Source organism: Cebidichthys violaceus, unplaced genomic scaffold (assembly GCF_023349555.1).
Source record: "Cebidichthys violaceus isolate CVI_PGR_0920_01 unplaced genomic scaffold, fCebVio1.0.p SCAF_37, whole genome shotgun sequence".
NCBI lineage: Eukaryota > Metazoa > Chordata > Actinopteri > Perciformes > Stichaeidae > Cebidichthys > Cebidichthys violaceus.
In genome coordinates this window covers 601,009-621,912 of record NW_027176561.1, presented here as the reverse complement: position 1 = coordinate 621,912, position 20,904 = coordinate 601,009, and the positions used below count along the sequence as shown (strand labels likewise).

Sequence of the window (20,904 nt, the reverse complement as noted above, 5' to 3'; positions counted from 1 at the left end):
TTGCAGTTTACAAGTTACAGGCTGTATATGATACATGATATCACGCGCTATAACTAAACGGACCTTACTCAGGCTGGACTTATAGTTAAACTGAATGCCATGCCTGCTCAGCTGTCCAACCACTTTTATTGTTTATTAAATATGACAGTTACATTTCTGCTGCAAGAATGATTCACTTACCAGTTGCACACACAGAAATCATGTTTTTTTATGTTGGTGTCACTGTATGTCACATTTTTAGCTCTTCCATTGCCATTTTTATATTACATTCAACTCACAGAAATGTGTTTGCATGTTGTTGGGGGTTTTTTTTGCAAGAGTTTTGCAAAAACAAGAAGTAACACTAACACAATGTATTACCTAATTTTATTCACCACAGCAATAAAACAACATAGCATCACATGTTTGTATATTAGAAAGAGCCTTATCTTGAAAAGTAGATCCCAATCAAGCATGCTGACATATTGCCGTTCAATCTAATCATCTTAATTGTTTCTTAACACGTCTGAAATCCATTCCCTAAAGGATGATATGCGTGTGTAGACATCAGGGGTCCTGGGGTTTCCGCATTGGCGTCCAGAGAAGGAGACGACGCCTGCTGCAGCTCCATCACACACCAACGGACCACCTGAATCCCCCTTTAACAGAAAAAAAATACGAGACACTCAACAGGCGGTGCGCTTTGTTTAAGATAGCCTCTTTTTTTATTACCTGTGCTCAATATTAGTTGCTTACTGCACACCTAAAATAAGGTGCCGTCATTTTGTACCAGGGAAAACAGATCCTTCTATTAACAAGATAATCTCCAATCTTTACAGGAGAAGATGTATAGTGTCTCTCCATCTTTACACACAACTCCTTCAAAGGTTAGTTTGATTGCTCGATCGATGTCTTGCCAGTGCAATCACTTACCGAGCAGAAGCCTTGAAAGACGCGGGCCCCTGTGCCGCAAACCATAGTCCTGGTGATCGGAACACCTCTCCATCTCCTGCGACATGTCCGCTGTGACAGGGCGGTCACGTTGACTTCCTGGAGCCTGTTTGGTAAGGTGCCGTTATCCCCTATATCCCCCCAGCCGGCGGTGATGCACTGACTGGATGCATTCAGCCGGCCCTGTTTCGGAGGGATCAGCTGCACTGCTTCAGTCAGTCGGGCTCTACTGTTGAGCTGAGACAAGGACATCAACGGCAGAAAAAATGTCATCTCAACATCATGTTGTGTGCTTTTTGTGCAAGCAAGAAAACACTTTTACGCTATATACTCGCCAAATAGCAAAATTATGTTTATGTAATAAACAACAATTTAAACTGTCCTCACCTTTAGGAGCATGATGTCATTTGCATGTCCATCATAGTTGGGATGTGGAATGGATCTGACTGCGCTGAACTCCTGCTTTGTTGGCTCATTAGCGGTCAGGGAACCAGCTCCAAGTACAACTGTGTAAGGTCTAGAGATCACAATTTAATGACTGGACATTAGATATGCTCTTAAGGCTGGCAATAATCTCTCTTAACAGAAATCATTTTCCACATTGGTCTCTCTGTCTGTTTAGAGAAATCATACTGAGCACTCTCAAAGCATAATTTAAGTTTCAAGATACATTTTTCTATCTACAGAAAAAACTGCTTTCCACTCATTTGTAAGTACAGTACAACAATTGCAGAGACTTGAAAGTGAACATTTGTCAAAGAGTGCATCCCTGACGGTTTAAAAATGACTCCTGCTTGAGACTTAGCTTCAGTTTGACAAAGAAATAAAAACAAATGTAACGTTAACTGTGATGGATTACTTACATCTGGCAAACTAAAAAGTCCCCGCAAGTGGATTTTCATAATGAATTGATGTTGAAATGAAACAGGTGGCCGCGATATAAAAACATATTGGTCTTTTAAAAAGATTCTTACATGGGTATCTGGCAATGTGCTGCCGTGAGCACGAAGTCCTCTCTCACCAGGGCTCCCCCACAGTTGTGGCGACCTCGGACTTGCAGCGAGGCCATGTAGGGGCGCGATTGCGGGGCAGAATCTCTGCCTCCAACAATGTGAGAACCATCAGCTCCTGAAACACAAAAATCATCATGCATTATTTGTTTATCCAGGTTGTTTTTCTGGTTTGTGGTAAATGCAGATGTATATGTCTTTGCTATGTATAGAGAGCTTACCGTTTAGGACAAAGAGCAGCAGTAGAACAAAACTGGTTGCCATGGTCTCTGGTCAAATCCACACCTGCTACTCACGGTCCTGAGGAGTAAATATCTTGCTTATCCTGTGGTCTTTATTGCCTCAGTGTGTTTGCACAACAAAAGATTACAAAATATGTGGTTTTTAGATTACCAAAACAGGGCTTCATAATTGATGCAAGAAACCGTTGGCGTTAGAGACATAACCGCCACACTGAGGCCCACAATGCTCCGAGGGTTCAAACTGCCACTTGTGTCACCCAAAAAATCTATGAATGGTAGTTAAAGTCCACAAAGGGGCAAAAAGAGGAAAAAAGGGCCATATGTGTGAATATATATGTGGCAGATTCTTACAAAGTTGTGGTTTATCCCTAAATGATACTGCTTAGATTTAAATCTGGCAAAGTGTGATGAGTTATTTCGCTTTCCTCTTTTCATCCCGTTGCATCACGTTGAGTGTTAAAAAAAGAGAATTCTTAAGAAAGATCGTGGTTTTGCGTAATGCAACGTAAGTGACTGCAAACAGCTGCTCTACCACGCAACTGAGTCTCTCAGCTGTTTGGGATTGGGTGCATCAATTTTGTATTCACAGGTAAAACTGTGTTGAGTGTTGAGTATTAAGTACTTGTTGGCACTGTTGAGCTCAACTGATCACTGGAGAAAGAACCTTTGCATTTGTTTTATTGACTTGAATATAATTTGATATCTCTTGATGAAGACCGTTACCACAGAAAGCTAAATAATACAGCATTTCAAATTGAGATTAATTTGGAATGGCCATATTTAGTCAACTTTATCTTCATGAATTTAACAATTAGATAACAGATGGAGCACTGAGGCTCTTTTGTGTGGGTCTGATCAACAAACATTTCTTTCAAAAGTGTGACAAAAGCAGCTGAACCACAGCAACCACAGTTTCCATGTTCACACTGATACCAGTCTCCAACATGTCTTTGAGTTAAATGTTGTGAAAATCGATCTTATGGACTGGGGATACTGCAGGCTAGAGACGCACACGCACAGCTGACCGTTGCCCTTTTTTCAGCTGAAGTGCCTCCTGGATAAGATAAATAAATAAACATTTTTATAATATTACTTGTACTATTTCCTTTTGCCTTAATGAACACAATGGAAATATGTCCTCCGTCATATTGTAGGTGAAGGTGTACTGAACTGTAGAACTGTTTTACTCTGCATTGCTTCTCAATCATTTCATTAGTACACCGATTCTGCTGCATTAATATAGTAAATTAAATAATGATGAGGTTATGATTGTAAAAAGGTTGAAATAGCTCTTTCTTTTTCAGTTGATTCACACATTATTTTTGTTCCCGCCAGGATGATCATGAGATTGGTTGCGTGTGTGCATGCGTCTGTTTGTGTGTGTGTGTGTGTGTGTGTGTGTGTGTGTGCATGTGTGCATGTACGTCCATGACTGAATAAGCGTGCATCTCTGTGTCTGTCCATGGCTAATCTCGCATTCTGCTGAAACCAAACTCCATAATATTTTCGGGTGCCCAATTATGGTCGCATGGTCAAGGGCCTCTCGTGGTTGCAGCTTTACAAAACATCTTTTATTGGCTGCTTTTTTTAAACTTTTTTTTTAACTGTTAAAAACTGTTAACTCCTCACTCACTACTCTTAAACCGGCTGGTAGGGGCTGCTAGTGATAACACAGCTGAGGCCATCTGCTACTTTGCGCCCACAGTTGGGGGGGATAACATATTGCAGTGTGTTTGGCTAACGGCTAAGACTTTGGACGGTATGATTAGCTAACAGCTAACGGAACTACCAGCAAGCATACTGCTGTACCGGCTCACCTTTATTGTTTTGGTCGGCGTGTTTGGCTAATAGCTAACGGAACTACCAGTACTCACAATGCTGCATACTTCGCGGCCGCTACTCTGCGGCTCACCTTTATTGTTTTGGTCGGCGTGTTTGGCTAACCGCGAACAGCACCACCAGTACACACACTGCTGTACCTCGCTGCAACTCAGCTGTTGCTAAGCGGCCAGACAGCTTTGTGAGTTTAATTTAGTTTTTGGCAAGAATGTATGTAGTGTCTTATACGAGACAATTGTCTGGATTCATCGCTGCTTGATTTTGGGTTTGAATGAAACGCGTTGGGGGGGCAGGCCAGTGATGGGTTGTTTTCATTCAATCACACAGTGCTGCAGTGGTCATTGCAGACACACCTCGCAGAGATTTGCACTTTTGCATTTTTTAAAATTGTTTTAAACACACTGCTTCTGTGCAAGTCCCTTAACGAGCAAGTCCCTTAACGAGTGTCCTCACTGCCCAACTTCTGTGACCGAACTTCTTCATGAATATCTGCCAACACAAGCCAAGCGCCTGGCAAAAGATACTGTGTTGCATAAAATGTGGTTTCTAGTCCAAAAAACGAATAAACATCTTACATCATCTTGAAAATGAACAAATCAAAATACTTCCTCCTCACAGGGTGATTCTGGTGGTCTGCTGGTGTGCAACAGGCTGGCTGTTGGTGTTGCGTCTTTCAACTACCCAGATGTACCCAACGTCTACATATCTCAAAGTTCCTTCCCCGGATCAACTCATCCACATGGCATTTTTCAAGTCTGCCCTTTGTACACAACAGAGTTTGACCTTCAGTTTTATTTCCATCTATTTAAATTCCCTGCCACATCTTACGGGGGATGCTGTTTCACAACTTTGCAAAGCATATGCATCATGTGACTAATACATGTGAAGGAACGAAATCAAACTGCAGGGCTTCAGTACAGCATTTATTTTTTTATCAACAGTCTCCTGTGATGAGCTTGAGACCTCGGGCAGACTGAGGATGTGTCCCCATCACCAATAATTTTTACAAATTAATTCCTCACATTATTTCTGTGTCAGTGCAGCCATGCAGTTGTCTTGTGTATAAGATCAGTGAATTATTATAATAATAATATGTTATAATAATAACTCTATTGGTATGGTCAAACCAAATGAGTAATTTTAACTGGTAACATGCTACCACTTTCTAATAAGGCTCCCTTGATTCATGCTTTACAGATGAGTTATAACTCATTTAGAATGGTTTGGGTACGAGGTATAAATACTCAGCATGGACCAGACAGAAGTTATTCACTATCACGTTTATACTCCACTTGATTCACACGCTCAACATAACCGTTATTATTACTGTTGTTTTTGTTCACTTAAATACAATTTGTGTGTTTCTGAGGACATTGTTAAAGAAGGAAATCAAACACGGTATTTGCAATAAACTTTTATTTAGAATTTTGGTCACACTGATTGAAAACCTCCATAGTACAGTGAATGTATGCTTTGCAAGATTTTCACTCGTAACGTTTGAGGGTGTCATTGATCCAGGGAAGGTACTTTGATACATCGGTGTAGACGTTGGGTACATCTGGGTAGTTACAGTTTCCAAGGTAGTTGAAAGACACAATACCAACAGCCTTCCCGTTGCACACCAGAGGACCACCAGAATCACCCTGTGAGGAGGAAGAGGCTTCATTAACTTATTCATTATGTGATTTTAGATGTTTGTAGCATTTATATACCAGCTGACATGTTATTAACAGACAGAAAACCCACCGAACAGAATCCTTTATCTGTTTCATATCCACCTGCACAGATAACATTAGCGGGAAAAGGTTTAATCTCAGGCCATTTCTCCTTGCAGACTCCCAGGTTGATGATGGAGACGTCCACCACTCTCAGATCATCAACAGCTCTACCACCAGTCTCTATAGCTCCCCATCCAGCCACCTGGCAGTTTTCTTGTTGGTTCATTTCAGATGTGGGAAGAGGAATTGTTTGCACCCTTCCGTTCAGTGAAACCTTGGTAGACAGCTACCAAGACACACTACGTTAAAACTAATGCAATGTCTAATTTCATAATTAGACATGCTGGAATATGGAGCTATAATAATAATACAAAAGATGAAATATGTACTTACTTTGAGAAGCATGATGTCTTTACCACTTCCTACATTCTCGTAAGATTCGTGTTTGTATTTTTCTTTAATGGATATCTTGTCGTCATTATTAACACTCTTGAGATTGTGGGTGCCAAGAACAACATGGGTAATGTCACTGAATGAGGGACAACATTTACATTGCATTACAGTCATTTAGCAGACGCTGTTATCCAAAGCGACTTACAATTCAGTATCTATCTACACACCGTAGACGCAGCTACGGGAGCAATTCTGGGGTTAAGCGTCTTGCTCAAAGACACATTGACATGAGACTAGCAGAGCAGGAGCCGGGGATCGAACCACTGACCCTCTGATTGAAAGGCGGCCCTGCTCTCCACTTAGCCACGGTCACCCCTCAACAACAAAGGGGTTTCAGTACATCTTCTAAAATTATAATGTATAATAATAATCATTTCTTAATTTTAAATAGTTAGTTTATATATCTTGACATCTTTTTTCAAATGATTTCTAATTACATGATTTAAAGATTGCTGAAAGAGGAAATGCTACTCACATGTCACAGTGTGCAGCAGTGAGCACAAAGTCCTCACGGATCAGGAACCCTCCACAGACATGATGACCTGTGCTGTCCTGCACTGAGGCCATATACTGCATCGAGTTCTCCGGCGCTAGTTTCCCATTAATGATTTCACTCCCATCTGCTGCAAAGATAAGAAAATCAAAATGAGGTTAATGTCCCATTAAATGGTTGGAAAATGATAATACTACTTTGGGAATCTTACCGTTTCGTCCGAGATGCGTCAGGAGATGAAAAAGCAGACATTTGTGCAGAGGATGCATGATGCCAGCAAGACAAGTGACCTGTCTTTCTTCTTGGGTCTGTCAAGTAGACCCTTTTATACAGCTTTGCTTTGTTAGTTAGCGTGATCCTCATTGGTTTCATCTTGACTTTTAACCGCATCCTTTGTTCAATGTCTGTTTGCCAGTTTGCAACGTATGTTATCTTTGCATCATCTTGTTTTTTTACGTTATCTGATGCCTCAACAGCATGAAGCACTTTATGATCAGCATGCGATGACTTTCACACATTCTGTCACATTCTTCCTCTTTTACCTTTTATGTCATTCATTATTCACTTTTATATTCAGGACACTTTCAGCCTCTTGGTTGAGTTAATTCTAGGCCTCCTTTCTTCAATCGCTGGAAATACTTATATTTATAACTGCAGACTTTATGTCTTAATAGAAAGTGAAATAAAATTATTAAAAGATGAGAAAATTAGTTTTGCCCCGTATGTAAAGATTAACAATCTGGATTACAAACTGGGTATAGCCGGCAACTGCCCTGAACTCTAAGGGTGACCAAAGGCTCACCTTGTAGCAAGTTGTTGTCTCTTAGTTAAAATGTTGTTTTAAGGCCTTGATTATTTTGGGATACATTGTTCTTAAATACATTCATATATTTATATATATATATATATATATATAATGTAAATTATATTAAATGTATTTTGACATAAATCAAGCAAATGGCATTTACATACACAAAAGGTCACTTTCTATTTGAAATTTGAATATTCAATCAAACGTTGGGCATCTTTTTACATTTGCACTGTAATGACCTGTTTGATTTCAAAATGTATAATCTATCAACGCAAGAGACCATTTGAAGCAGTCTGCTAAAAGCAATTTTTTGCCTCGAGGCACCCTTGACCTGACTTTGTGCTAAACATGTCAGACTATGCAAAATACCATGTGGCGGGCCGTGCATTTTAAAAAGCACCGTAGCTTGTAAGTGTCCTGTCGTGGTGTCTTGTTGCTGCCTTGGTTAGCCAACTCAGCTTAGCAAATCCAGCTTCTTCTATGACGCTGTTAACCAGGAATACTGTTCGTAGTTGCTGGACTGAAAGTGGCGCACAAATCCTTTTCATGGCTGAGTCAGGGCTGATGTCCAGCTTTTCTTGAAATGTCCTTCTCCAGAAATCCGTTTCTCCTCCTCCTTCAGCCATTGAGTGTTAAAAAAAACCAAAGGTAGGTAAAAAAACCCGAATCTACACCAAGCAAAATGCTAAAAATGTCATGTCAATGTCATAGTTTGTTACATATCTTTCAACTTGAACTCTTACTACTACTAAGTTCTGCTAGCTAGGTTCAGTTTCACAACAGTGACTCTAGCCCACTGATCAATCAAGCCGCGCGTTAATGATGACGTACTTGACTAGACCACCCAGAAAGCTCTGGCACGTCAAAGAATACGCCCAACTTGTCAAACTAAAAATGTGATTGGTTGAAGACTATGAATCAACAATATCGTCCCCATTTAAGCCCAAGGGTCCCCCAATTGGGGGACGTAGTACATAAAAACTTAAAGAGTTTTGTGTTAAAAGTAACTGGCAGAGAACCCACGAAGAACGAATATAATGATGTTATAGTTCTGCAGAAACCTCAGCGTCCTGGGAACAACATGAACTAGGTCACTTCTACATGAGACAAACACATCTCCCATCAGCCAAGCAAACAAATAACAAAATATCATAAATCATAACTCGATATGACTGGAAAAGACCGGAGAAAACAGCTGCTACTGTCCGTTAGCAACGTGCTACCTACGAACATGCAGCATGAAAAAGCATGTCCGCTTGACGGAGATTACGGACATATGCTCCATTTCTCTCTCCGGTAAACCATCGCAGAGATATTCAGCTTCGAACACAAAAAAGTCACACAGCTTTCATCGAATATTGTACTCACTTTTGGTCAAAAAAATGAAATATCTCCGTACTTCCACGACTCTGTGTTCCAGCTGCATGTGCTGTGTGTGAATCAGTTCGATTCGTGTCTCTCCGACACTCCTCGGCTTTTTGAGAGGGTTGGAAGCTCAGCAAATTAGATTTCAGAACTGCCATCAGATGGGACGTTTATCATTCCCATTGGCTAATAGTGCTGTCAATCATCTAGCTTTCAATTTCAGGCAATTCTATTGGCTTCTACGGTTCGAAGGAGGTCTCAATGGTGAAAATCGGAGAAAGGGGGGCTGAGATACAGCCCTAAACAGAGAGAGTGGGCTGAATCTGAAGCAGTAAAATGACCATAAAAAGGGCTTAGAAAGAGCTTAAAACACTAAAAAAAAGCCAAATCTTCTGTCTTTTGATTCATTGAACATCAGGAGTGATACATAGAAGTGATATATAGTGTTTTTTTAGTTTAAAAAATATTTTTTAATTCAAATATTGGAATATTTCATCAGTTTTGCAATTTTATATGCTCTATATTTTATGAATGCTTCACTGTATCTATGTATAAATGTGTATAGAGAGCCTTTATCAGTTGTTATAAGAGCTGGGAATATTTTAAATCTTGGATTTCCATAATTTCCAAAAAAAAATATCCTGAAATTGCTGTTTTTCCCCAGCGAGGTTTAGAATTTTCCAAGTTGTGCTGTGTTCTATCTTAATCTTATGTTAACCTGTAACATATATACTGATATTTCCATGACTTAGGACATCTCAAATATCTAATTTGCATTTTTTTTTTTTATAAATGCAACGCTACACTCACTTAGGTATTTCGTATCTTTTTTCGAGCTGAGGCCTGAAAATAGGCCTCGTTTTTAAAAGGTTGCAAAGGCTACTTTACTTACTGCAAAGGCTTTCCAGCGGGCCTCGGGCCTCTCTTCTTACCTAGAGACAACATATAGGGGCGAAATCTGATTGGATAAAAGCTCTACTTAAAACAAGCTGCGCTGGAAGCAGAGCAACTGAGGAAGACAATAGCTGTGCAATGAGATAATAAGCTAATGGGAAAAATAATTAGAATACATGTAGTGTATTTATGAAAAATTATTAAATTATAAAATAGCTATAACTTTGTGATTCTGTTTAGACCGGCAGAGAAGGCTTTGCTGGCCCTGACGGCCCACCACTGCAAAATACATGACAAGGACGTGACCTCTGTTGTCTTGTAACAAGTCCATGTGCTGCACAGCATTAAGGTATTTTCCCCAATCATGATTCCAATCCTGAATTCCGAAAAAACTATTGGAATTGCCTTAATATCCCATTTGTAGACTAATAATCACATTTTGCAAATTTACTAATTTGAAGCATACATTTGTTCATTTATTCTCTTTCTTCTTGAGGTTCATCCTTCAGGCACTGATGTTATAGGTACTGTTAATGAAACAGCTTGCAGATCTGGTGGTGCAGCAGGGTGAAGCATATGTGTAATTAGTACGTGACAAATTGGTGCATGGCTATTTTCTTCCTTCTCCATTTTTTTTATTTTTTTTTTATTTTTGACAGTTTACTTTAATTATATATATATTTTGTTCATTCTGGGTCTTTTTCGACCTTCTTGCCACCTGTTTGTGGAAACAACTTGGTCACAGCAAGTGATCTTATGTTGCAGTAATCTAACCAGTGAAGAACACCGATGCAACAACAACATCCTTTGGTGTAGAAATACTTGGCACAGCCCACTGAAACATTTCTGTGAAATCTGCATCAAACCACAATTACCAGTTTCCAGGTTCAGCTTTGAGTTTCGTTCTCACGGTTATGAAACTAATGCTAATGAGCACAAACATGCACAGACCTAGACAGAAAAAACTTGCCTTACATAAAACATTATGTAATAGTATGCGGTAAAAATGCACTCTTGCTGTCATGTTTTATCGTTCACATTTATTCATTGTCATTATATTGCAACATATAAATCAGACTGCATCAGAAGCAGTTTATTGCCAAGTATGTGACACATGAAAGGAATTTTTGTTTGGTGACTGCTGCGTGACAATAAACATAGTGCAATAGTAAAAGACATAATTTAAAAATAGTACGTTGAGACAAGAATGTTATTAAAGTGTGTATTTAAAAGACTATGGTTGTGCAATAATTGTTGTGCAGTATTTGTCCTGAGGATGTAAGTGTCAGAGGGGGTCCCGGGCTTTGTTAATGAGCCCGTCATACGAATCAAACGACATTGTTCAATGTTTTTCTCTTCACCAATCTATACTCAGATACAGTTCCCATATACATAAATGTAAGCTGTCGCTGTCTGGTTATGTCATCGGTCGGATTACAAACAACAATGAGACTTCATCTAGAGAGGGAATCAATAACCTTGCAGAGTGGCGCTCAGAAAACAACCGACATGCTCAACGTCAATAAAACCAAGGAGCTGATTGCTGATTTTTAGACAAAAAAGGAGGTGAAGACGCACAACCCAGTCAACATCAAGGGAGCTGAGGTGGAGCAGGTTAGCAGCTTTAAGTTCAGCATTACAAACAAGCTAACATGGTCATCACACATCTTTATCCTGGTATGAAGAAAGCTCATAAACGGCTTTATTTCTTAAGGACACTTAAGAAGGCAAAATTCCTGTGCCAAGTTCTTGTCAATTTTTACAGAGGTGCAATAGAAAACATCCTGACTGCAAACATTACAAACTGGCATGGGATGTGTACGGCACAGGACAGGAGGGCTCTACAGAGGGTGATTAAAACCACCCGGAACATCATTGGGACCATCTATTACCAATCTACTACCCATCGACCCCAGCCGTCTGGAAAGAGATATCAGGTATCATCTGCCGAACCACCAGACTTCAAAACAGCTTCTTTCCTCTGGCTGGGAGACTCCTTAATTCATCCTCCATGCTCCATATATGATATAGATTTTTGTTGTTGTTTGTTTTCTTTCCTATCTAGCAAATTGGGACTATAATCTAAATTTTGTTGTGCAACCCTGTGGTACAATGACAAATAAAAGCCCTTGTCACCTTGTAATTATACTCAGCAGTGAAGGCCAGAGTCAGACCGAAGGGTTGCATAGTTTCTCTGATTTTTGACCATTAGTGGGCGCCACTCCAACAGTTTATGTCATGTGTGCCCCCTGCAGTGCGTTACAAAACTCCCTCAGTCCAAGCCAAACAATGTGTCTGTCATCCTTCTGATAGGAGAGAGAGAGTTGTGTGATTCACATTCATCCTGAGGAACAGAATAGAACATTACACATACTGCATTAAGCTTTCCTTGCACTTCAGTCAAAGAGAAAGCACTGATGAAGCAATGCAGACATGACAATACCTGACTACACCATGAAAGCATACTGATGCAAAACTATGTGTAAGTTTGTGCTTACTACGTTGCTTGTGCCTCAGGAGGTAGAGCGAGTCTTCCTCTGAGAGGATGACTGGCGGTTCGATCCCTGGATCACCCAGCCCGCATTTAGAAGTGTATTTGGGCAAGATACTGAACCCCAAAGTATCAAAGTACCTCTGCCATCAGTGTATGAATGACTGTTTGAATTGGGTAAATGTTGGCTTGTTGTGTCAAGTGTGTTGAGTGATCGGAAGAATTTTGAACGAGAGAGAGAGAGAGAGAGAGAGAGAAAGAGAGAGAGAGAGAATGAGAGAAAGAGAGAAAGAGAGAGCGAGAGAGAGAGAGAGAAGAAAGAGAAAGAGAGAGAGAGAGAGAGAGAGAGAGAGAGAGAGAAGAGAGACAGAGAGAGAGAAAAAGAATACTAATTTAAAACTGTCACGGTCTCACTCTCCATCACACTTCACACATTTCACTCCCGAGTATTAAAAACATAAGTAGGAAATGTTCAAATGAGGTAATATCCTATTTGCAGGCTGAAGAAAAGTACATTGTGCAACTTATCATGTTGTCTGAGACATACCAGAACATAAAAAGCAAAAACTTATATCATGGCGACAGGATGATTGACCTGTTGTATTGTGGCTGTCAAGTCTTCCCTTTTTACACAGCAGAGTTTGATCTTCACAGTTTTATTTTAATTTCCTGCCACATCTTACGGGCGATGCTGTTTCACAACTTTGCAAAGCATATGCATCATGTGACTAATACATGTGAAGGAACAAAATCAAACTGCAGGGCTTCAGTACAGTATGTGATGCTCCTTTTTTTCTTTTATTTATTTTATTTTATTTTTTTATCAAGAGTCTCCTGAGATGAGCTTGAGACCTCAGGCAGACTGAACACGGAGGATGTGTCTCCATCACCAATAATTATACAAATTAATTCCTCACATTATTTCTGTGTCAGTGCAGCCATGCAGTTGTCTTGTTTATAAGATCAGTGAATTATTATAATAATAATATGTTATAATAATAATTCTATTGGTATGGTCAAACCAAATGAGTAATTTTAACTGGTAACATGCTACCACTCTCTAATAAGGCTCCCTTGATTCATGCTTCACAGATGAGTTATAAGTCATTTATAAGGGTTTGGGTACGAGGTATAAATACTCAGCATGGACCAGACAGAAGTTATTCACTATCACGTTTATACTCCACTTGATTCACACGCTCAACATAACCGTTATTATTACTGTTGTTTATGTTCACTTAAATATAATTTGTGTGTTTCTGAGGACATTGTTAAAGAAGGAAATCAAACACGGTATTTGCAATAAACTTTTATTTTGAATTTCGGTCACACTGATTGAAAACCTCCATAGTACAGTGAATGTATGCTTTGCAAGATTTTCACTCGTAACGTTTGAGGATGCGATTGATCCAGGTAAGGTACTTTGATACATCGGTGTAGACGTTGGGTACATCTGGGTAGTCACAGTTTGCACCTTTGTTGAAAGACACAATACCAACAGCCTTCCCGTTGCACACCAGAGGACCACCAGAATCACCCTGTGAGGAGGAAGAGGCTTCATTAGCTTATTCATTATGTGATTTTAGATGTTTGTAGCATTTATATACCAGCTGACATGTTATTAACAGACAGAAAACCCACCTGACAGAATCCTTTCTTTGTTTCATCTCCACCTGCACAGATAACATTGGCGGGAAGATCAAAAGGCCATTTTTCCTTGCAGACGTTCAGGTTGATGATGGAGACGTCCACCACTCTCAGATCATCAACAGTTGTACCATCAGTCTTTGTAAATCCCCATCCAGCCACCTGGCAGTTTACTTGTTGGTTCATTTCAGATGTGGGAAGAGGAATTTTTTGCACCTTTCTGTTCAGTGAAACCTTGGTAGACAGCTGGAAACACACAACGTTAAAACTAATGCAATGTCTAATTTCATAACAATTGCTGGAATATGGAGCTGATAATAAAAAAAAGATGACCCAACAAAGTTATGATGTCACCTGAAAACATGTACTTACTTTGAGGAGCATGATGTCATTACCAACTACTACATCCTTGTAAGATTCATGTTTGTATTTCTTATTAATGGATATCTTGTTGTCATTATTAACACTCTTGAGATTGTGGGTGCCAAGAACAACATGGGTAATGCCACTGAATGAGAGACAACAAAGGGGTGTCAGTACATCTTCTAAAATTATACTGTATAATAATAATCATTTCTTAATTTTAAATAGTTAGTTTATATATCTTGACATCTTTTTTCAAATGATTTCTAATTACATGATTTAAAGATTGCTTAAAGAGGAAATGCTACTCACATGTCACAGTGTGCAGCAGTGAGCACAAAGTCCTCACGGATCAGGAACCCTCCACAGACATGATGACCATCACTGTCCTGCACCGAGGCCATATACTGCATCGAGTTCTCCGGGGCTAGTTCCCCATTAATGATTTCACTCCCATCTGCTGCAAAGATAAAAAAATCAAAATGAGGTTAATGTCCCATTAAATTGTTGGAAAATGATAATACTTTGCTAATCTTACCATTTTGTCCGAGATACACCAGGAGATGAAAAAGCAGACATTTGTGCAGAGGATGCATGATGCCAGCAAGACAGGTGACCTGTCTTTCTTCTTGGGTCTGTCAAGTAGACCCTTTTATACAGCTTTGCTTTGTTAGTTAGCGTGATCCTCATTGGTTTCATCTTGACTCATCCTTTGACCAATGTCTGTTTGCCAGTTTGCAACGTATGTTATCTCATCATCATCTTGTTTTTTTATGATATCTGATGTCTCAACAGCATGAATCACTTTATGATCAGCATGCGATGACTTTCACACATTCTGTCACATTCTTCCTCTTTTACCTTTTATGTCATTCATTATTCACTTTTATATTCAGGACACTTTCAGCCTCTTGGTTGAGTTCATTCTAGGCCTCCTTTCTTCATTTTTTATGGATAATTGCTCAGCAACATTAAGGGACTTTTGTTAGATGAATTCAATAAGTGAATAACTCAGATGCAACACCAGGACTCTGTATTGTGGAAGTCAAAATGTGTCACTGTGGTCATACGGGTCACTATGAATCCATTCTTGATTCTCCTCTTCCTTTTATTTAGCTCATGATTTATTTGCTGCAGCTTTCACTTTTGTTCATTGTGGACCCACTTCACCTCACAAGTTCACAATAAGACTGAAATTGGGTGAATTTGATGACTCAACACTTTGTTGTCCATCTCTTTTATGAAAAAAGAGACATTAATGCTAAGATACTGGATAGTAATGATTTTAGTATCTTTATTAGTATTTGTATTTTCATCATTTGGCTGTTGGGGGTTTTGGTTAAACAGCCTACTCAAACATTTTCTTCTGAATTCACACTGTGTGAGGTTCTTAACGACCAGCTGTCCTTTTCACACTTTTTACTTGACTGATGTATTTTAAAAACAAAAGAAAACAGTTTTTTAATTTATTTTTTGTATTTATTTACATTTGAGACGTCTTGTGACTGTAAAAATTTAAACAATATGTAAATAAAGTGTTTTTGTAAAAATCAAAAAAATCTCTCTCTTAACTCAACCAAAAGGCTGAAGGTGTCCTGAAGGTGTCCTGAATATAAAAGTGAATAATGAATGACATGAAAGGTAAAAGAGGAAGAATATGGACCCACTTCACCTCACAAGTTCACAATAACACTTAAATTGGGTGAATTTGATGACTCAACACTTTGTTGTACATCTCTTTTATGAAAAAAGAGACATTAATGCTAAGATACCGGATAGTAATGATTTTAGTATCTTTATTAGTATTTGTATTTTCATCATTTGGCTGTTGGGGGTTTTGGTTAAACAGCCTACTCAAACATTTTCTTCTGAATTCATGTGACGGTATCAGATGAACCACAGAAACAAGTTTCCTGCTTCAGTTTTGAGTGACAAGTCACGGTTCTGAAACAGAGCATGAGTTTAATCACTTTAGAGTACTTTTAACACTTTTCATGTGGATTCAAATTAGCTCCAACATGCACACCCTCAATATGTTACCATGGACTGAGAAGCAAAACAATCCCGGGTATTCAGGACTCTACTTTTGTGGTCATTTTATTATCACGAGGGGACATGCCCTGTTGAGCATGTTGCTACATTTACTGCTTTGTGCTTTGCATTTCCACGTGTTGCTCATATTGTGACATGTATGTCAATAATGGGCTATTGTTGTTGATAAAATAATACATGGGAGTTTTACGATCACATTGACAGTATATTTATGTATTTATTTTAGAGGATCCCCATAAGCTGATGCCAGTGTTAATAGCTAGTCTTCCTTCAGTCCTAAATCCAGTACATCATATCTATGATATACATACTGTAGACAACATTACATTTGTGCTATATTATATTCATTACATGCATGATTATTGTGTTACATTAAAGAGATAGATCGGGTGTTATGAAGTGAGGTTGTACGAGGTACTTATCCATTGTTAGTGTATTACTCACAGTAGATGACAGTTGGTTCCTTTAACTGTCATATAGTGATGAGTGCATGCGGTCAGTAAAGAAATGCAGTATTGCCGCTGTTACAGTAAATACAAAGTGTCTGGTTCAGCAGCCTCAGCAGCCTGAAGCACATACACACATTATGTGATCAGCATGGGATGAGTTTTCACACAGTCTGTCAGTAACCAATTCATTCTCTTCTCCATTTGATGTCATTTGATATTGTCTGTTTTTCTCTTTGTATGAGGCCTCCAGGAAGAGCGCCAGGCTTTGAAGCAAATTTTGCTTAGTGGCCAAACCGTGGAATTACGACATCAACGTCTGTCACGTGATGCCATTGGGCCTAAAAAGACTTTTTCTTATAGACTTACATTTGACACATGTGTTGTAGTAGGTAAATGAACTCCCCAGTAAGAGCACTGTATTAGCCTTATCTAAATCAGTAGGTCCTAACAGTTGGTAAATGCATTAATAGCTGAATCCAGAGTTAATTCCCTTCCTCTCTTCATGTGATTGAGTCCGACAATGAGTCTGGACCGAGGGCTGGGAGGCGGGGTTAAAGGAAACACTGGTGCGATTGCTTCATGCATCAAGGGCCACTGAGTAACTTTGATAGGAATGAACAGGGCCCTGCCTCGCTGAATCCAGTTCTCTTTATGCATCCATCTTTTGTATCTATGGAACTTTAAGCATCTGTCACCTCTGTTTTTTCATTATTTCTTAAACTTTCCTCTCTCACTCTTTTGTATACACTGAGCCACTTAAGCTTAGGTGACCTTTTAGTTTGATAAAACTGAAGTGAAAAAACTAAATCATTTGTTACGGGTCCACTTTTTAGCTGTGACCTTTGGGCTGTTGTTGGCTTCTGTCAGTGTGTTGTTGCACCAACAACTAAATGAGTGACAGAAACCGCAGGTTTGCATGTCTATAATCTCACAATCTCAAGTATGTAAGACTCTAAAGTCTTGAGATCACAGACTGATAGCTAGAAGTCTGATAGGCTATTGTGACTCATCTGTTGGTGTTTGGTTTGACCGCAGTGGAACATGTTTGTAAATGACGTGCATTATGAAGTCTGCGGAGAAGAGCAAATAGATCCACAATATCTTTTCACTATGTTTTTACTGCAACTCAATCCAACATCAAGAGGTTTAATTACTTTCTGTGAGCAGACTTGTTTAGCACGAATCAATTTCTACCACCAGTCATGTTCACTATGCATCTATGACACTTTTATTCTTTCATTCATTCATTCATCTTCGTCCGCTTATCCGGCATCGGGTCGCGGGGGCAACAGCTCCAGCAGGGGACCCCAAACTTCCCTTTCCCGGGCCACATCAGCCAGCTCTGACTGGGGGATCCCGAGGCGCTCCCAGGCCAGTTTGGAGATATAGTCCCTCCACCTGGTCCTGGGCCTCCCTCGGGGTCTCCTCCCAGCTGGTCGTGCCTGGAACACCTCCCTAGGGAGGCGCCCAGGTGGCATCCTCACCAGATGCCCGAACCACCTCAACTGGCTCCGTTCCACGCAAAGATGCAGCGGCTCTACTCCGAGTCCCTCACGGATGACCAAACTTCTCACACTATCTCTAAGGGAGATGCCAGCCACCCTCCTGAGGAAACCCATTTTGGCCGCTTGTACCCGCGATCTAATTCTTTCGGTCATGACCCAGTCCACATGACCATAGGTGAGGGTAGGAACGAAGATTGCCCGGTAGATAGAGAGCGGCTCAGCTCTCTTTTCGTCACAACGGTGCGGTAAAGCGACTGCAATACCGCCCCAGCTGCTCTGATTCTCCGGCCAATCTCACGTTCCATTGTTCCCTCACTCGCGAACAAGACCCCGAGGTACTTGAACTCCTTCACTTGGGGTAAGGACTCATTCCCTACCCGGAGTGGGCAATCCACCGGTTTCCTGCTGAGAACCATGGCCTCAGATTTAGAGGTGCTGATCCTCATCCCAACCGCTTCACACTCGGCTGCGAACCGATCCAGTGAGTGCTGGAGGTCACAGCCCGATGAAGACATCAGGACCACATCATCTGCAAAAAGCAGCGATGCAATCCTCAGCCCACCGAACTGTAAACACTCCTCCCCACGACTACGCCTCGATATCCTGTCCATGAATACCACAAACAGGATTGGTGACAAAGCGCAGCCCTGGCGGAGGCCAACCCTCACCGGAAATGAGTCCGACTTACTACCGAGAACCCGGACACAGCTCTCGCTTTGGGCATACAGGGATTGGATGGCCCCCAGAAGTGGCCCCCTCACCCCATACTCCCGCAGCACCTCCCACAGTATCTCCCGGGGGACCCGGTCATACGCCTTCTCCAGGTCCACAAAACACATGTAGACCGGATGGGCGTATTCCCAAGCCCCCTCCAGGATCCTTGCGAGAGTGAAGAGCTGGTCCGTTGTTCCACGGCCAGGACGGAATCCGCATTGTTCCTCTTCAATCCGAGGTTCGACTATCGGCCGAACCCTCCTTTCCAGCACCTTGGAGTAGACTTTACCAGGGAGGCTGAGTAGTGTGATACCTCGGTAATTGGCACACACCCTCTGGTCCCCCTTTTTGAACAGGGGAACCACCACCCCGGTCTGCCACTCCCTAGGCACCGTCCCAGACCTCCACACAATGTTGAAGAGACGTGTCATCCAAGACAGTCCCTCCACACCCAGTGCCTTCAGCATTTCTGGACGGATCTCATCAATCCCTGGGGCTTTGCCACTGTGGAGTTGTTTGACTACCTCAGTGACTTCCACCAGGGAAATTGATGATGCTCCACCATCAGCCTCCAGCTCTGCCTCTACAATAGAGGGTGTATTAGTCGGATTCAGGAGTTCCTCAAAGTGCTCCTTCCACCGCCCTCAGTTGAAGTCAACAGAGTCCCATCCTTACTGTATACAGCTTGGATGTTTCCCCGTTTTCCCCTCCTGAGGTTCCGGATGGTTTTCCAGAAACACCTTGGTCCCGACCGAAAGTTCTTCTCCATGGCCACTCCGAACTCCTCCCACACCCGCTGCTTTGCCTCCTTCACGGCAGCGGCTGTAGCCCTTCGGGTCTGTCGGTACCTTGCAACTGCCTCAGGAGTCCTCCGGGATAACATATCCCGGAAGGCCTCTTTCTTCAGTCGGACGGCTTCCCTGACCACCGGTGTCCACCACGGTGTTCAAGGGTTACCGCCCCTTGAGGCACCTAAGACCTTGAGACCACAGCTCACCGCCGTAGCTTTGGCAATAGAAGCTTTGAACATCGTCCATTCCTGTTCGATGCCCCCAACCTCCACAGGGATGCTAGAAAAGCTCCGCCGGAGGTGTGAGTTGAAGATCTCCCGAACAGGGGCCTCCTCCAGACGTTCCCAGTTTGCCCGCACTACCCGTTTGGGCTTACCAGGTCTGTCCAGAGTTTTCCCCCACCCTCTGACCCAACTCACAACCAGAAGGTGATCAGTTGACAGCTCCGCCCCTCTCTTCACCCGAGTGTCCAAAACATACGGCCTCAGATCCGATGATACGATAACAAAATCGATCATCGACCTTCGGCCTAGGGTGCTCTGGTACCACGTACACTTATGAACATCCTTATGCTCGAACATGGTGTTCCTTATGGACAATCCATGACTAGCACAGAAGTCCAACAACAAACGACCGCTCGGATTTAGATCAGGGAGGCTGTTCCTCCCAATCACGCCTCTCCAGGTATCCTCATCGTTGCCCACATGCGCGTTGAAATCCCCCAGCAGAACTATGGAGTCCCCCACTGGAGCCCCATACAGGACTCCAGTCAGGGTCTCTAAGAAGGCCGAATACTTTGAACTGTTGTTCGGTGCATATGCACAGACAACAGTCAGAGTTTTCCCCCCCATAACCCGCAGGCGAAGGGAGGCGACCCTCTCGTCCACCGGGGTAAACTCCGACGCAGCAGCACTCAGCCGGGGATTTGTGAGTATCCCCACACCCGCCTGGCGCCTCACACCCTGGGCAACTCCAGAGAAGAAAAGAGTCCAACCCCTATCCAGGAGTACGGTTCCAGAACCGATGCAGTGCGTAGAGGTAAGCCCCACCAGATCTAACTGGTAGCGCTCCACCTCCCGCACAAGCTCCGGCTCCTTCCCCCACAGAGAGGTGACGTTCTACGTCCCCAGAGCCAGC

General features: G+C 41.6%; 3 protein-coding genes across 4 annotated transcripts; all 3 read right to left on the bottom strand.

The window, feature by feature from the left end:
• Positions 1-349: 349 nt before the first annotated feature.
• On the bottom strand, positions 350-2,240 carry LOC137884226 (serine protease 57-like). The gene is made up of 5 exons (XM_068725950.1): positions 2,162-2,240; positions 1,905-2,058; positions 1,318-1,447; positions 913-1,167; positions 350-638 (listed from the first exon to the last, which is right to left on the bottom strand). Exons 1-5 carry the CDS (start codon positions 2,202-2,204, stop codon positions 486-488), a joined length of 735 nt encoding a protein of 244 aa, XP_068582051.1. The 5' UTR covers positions 2,205-2,240; the 3' UTR covers positions 350-485.
• Positions 2,241-5,433: 3,193 nt separating this feature from the next.
• LOC137884225 (duodenase-1-like) lies at positions 5,434-6,981 on the bottom strand. Of its 2 annotated transcripts, none has more exons than XM_068725948.1 (5): positions 6,897-6,981; positions 6,668-6,815; positions 6,133-6,268; positions 5,768-6,025; positions 5,434-5,664 (listed from the first exon to the last, which is right to left on the bottom strand). In XM_068725948.1, the coding sequence occupies exons 1-5, from the start codon at positions 6,952-6,954 to the stop codon at positions 5,506-5,508; spliced, it is 759 nt and encodes a 252-aa protein (XP_068582049.1). In that variant the 5' UTR covers positions 6,955-6,981; the 3' UTR covers positions 5,434-5,505. The 2 variants fall into 2 exon arrangements, with proteins under 2 accessions (XP_068582049.1, XP_068582050.1); XM_068725949.1 differs by having other exon boundaries at positions 6,668-6,812; positions 6,897-6,961.
• Positions 6,982-13,613: 6,632 nt separating this feature from the next.
• Positions 13,614-14,874, bottom strand: LOC137884277 (duodenase-1-like). Its single transcript, XM_068726016.1, has 5 exons — positions 14,795-14,874; positions 14,569-14,716; positions 14,266-14,401; positions 13,888-14,139; positions 13,614-13,784 (listed from the first exon to the last, which is right to left on the bottom strand). The coding sequence occupies exons 1-5, from the start codon at positions 14,850-14,852 to the stop codon at positions 13,626-13,628; spliced, it is 753 nt and encodes a 250-aa protein (XP_068582117.1). The 5' UTR covers positions 14,853-14,874; the 3' UTR covers positions 13,614-13,625.
• Between the last annotated feature and the right edge of the window lie 6,030 nt (positions 14,875-20,904).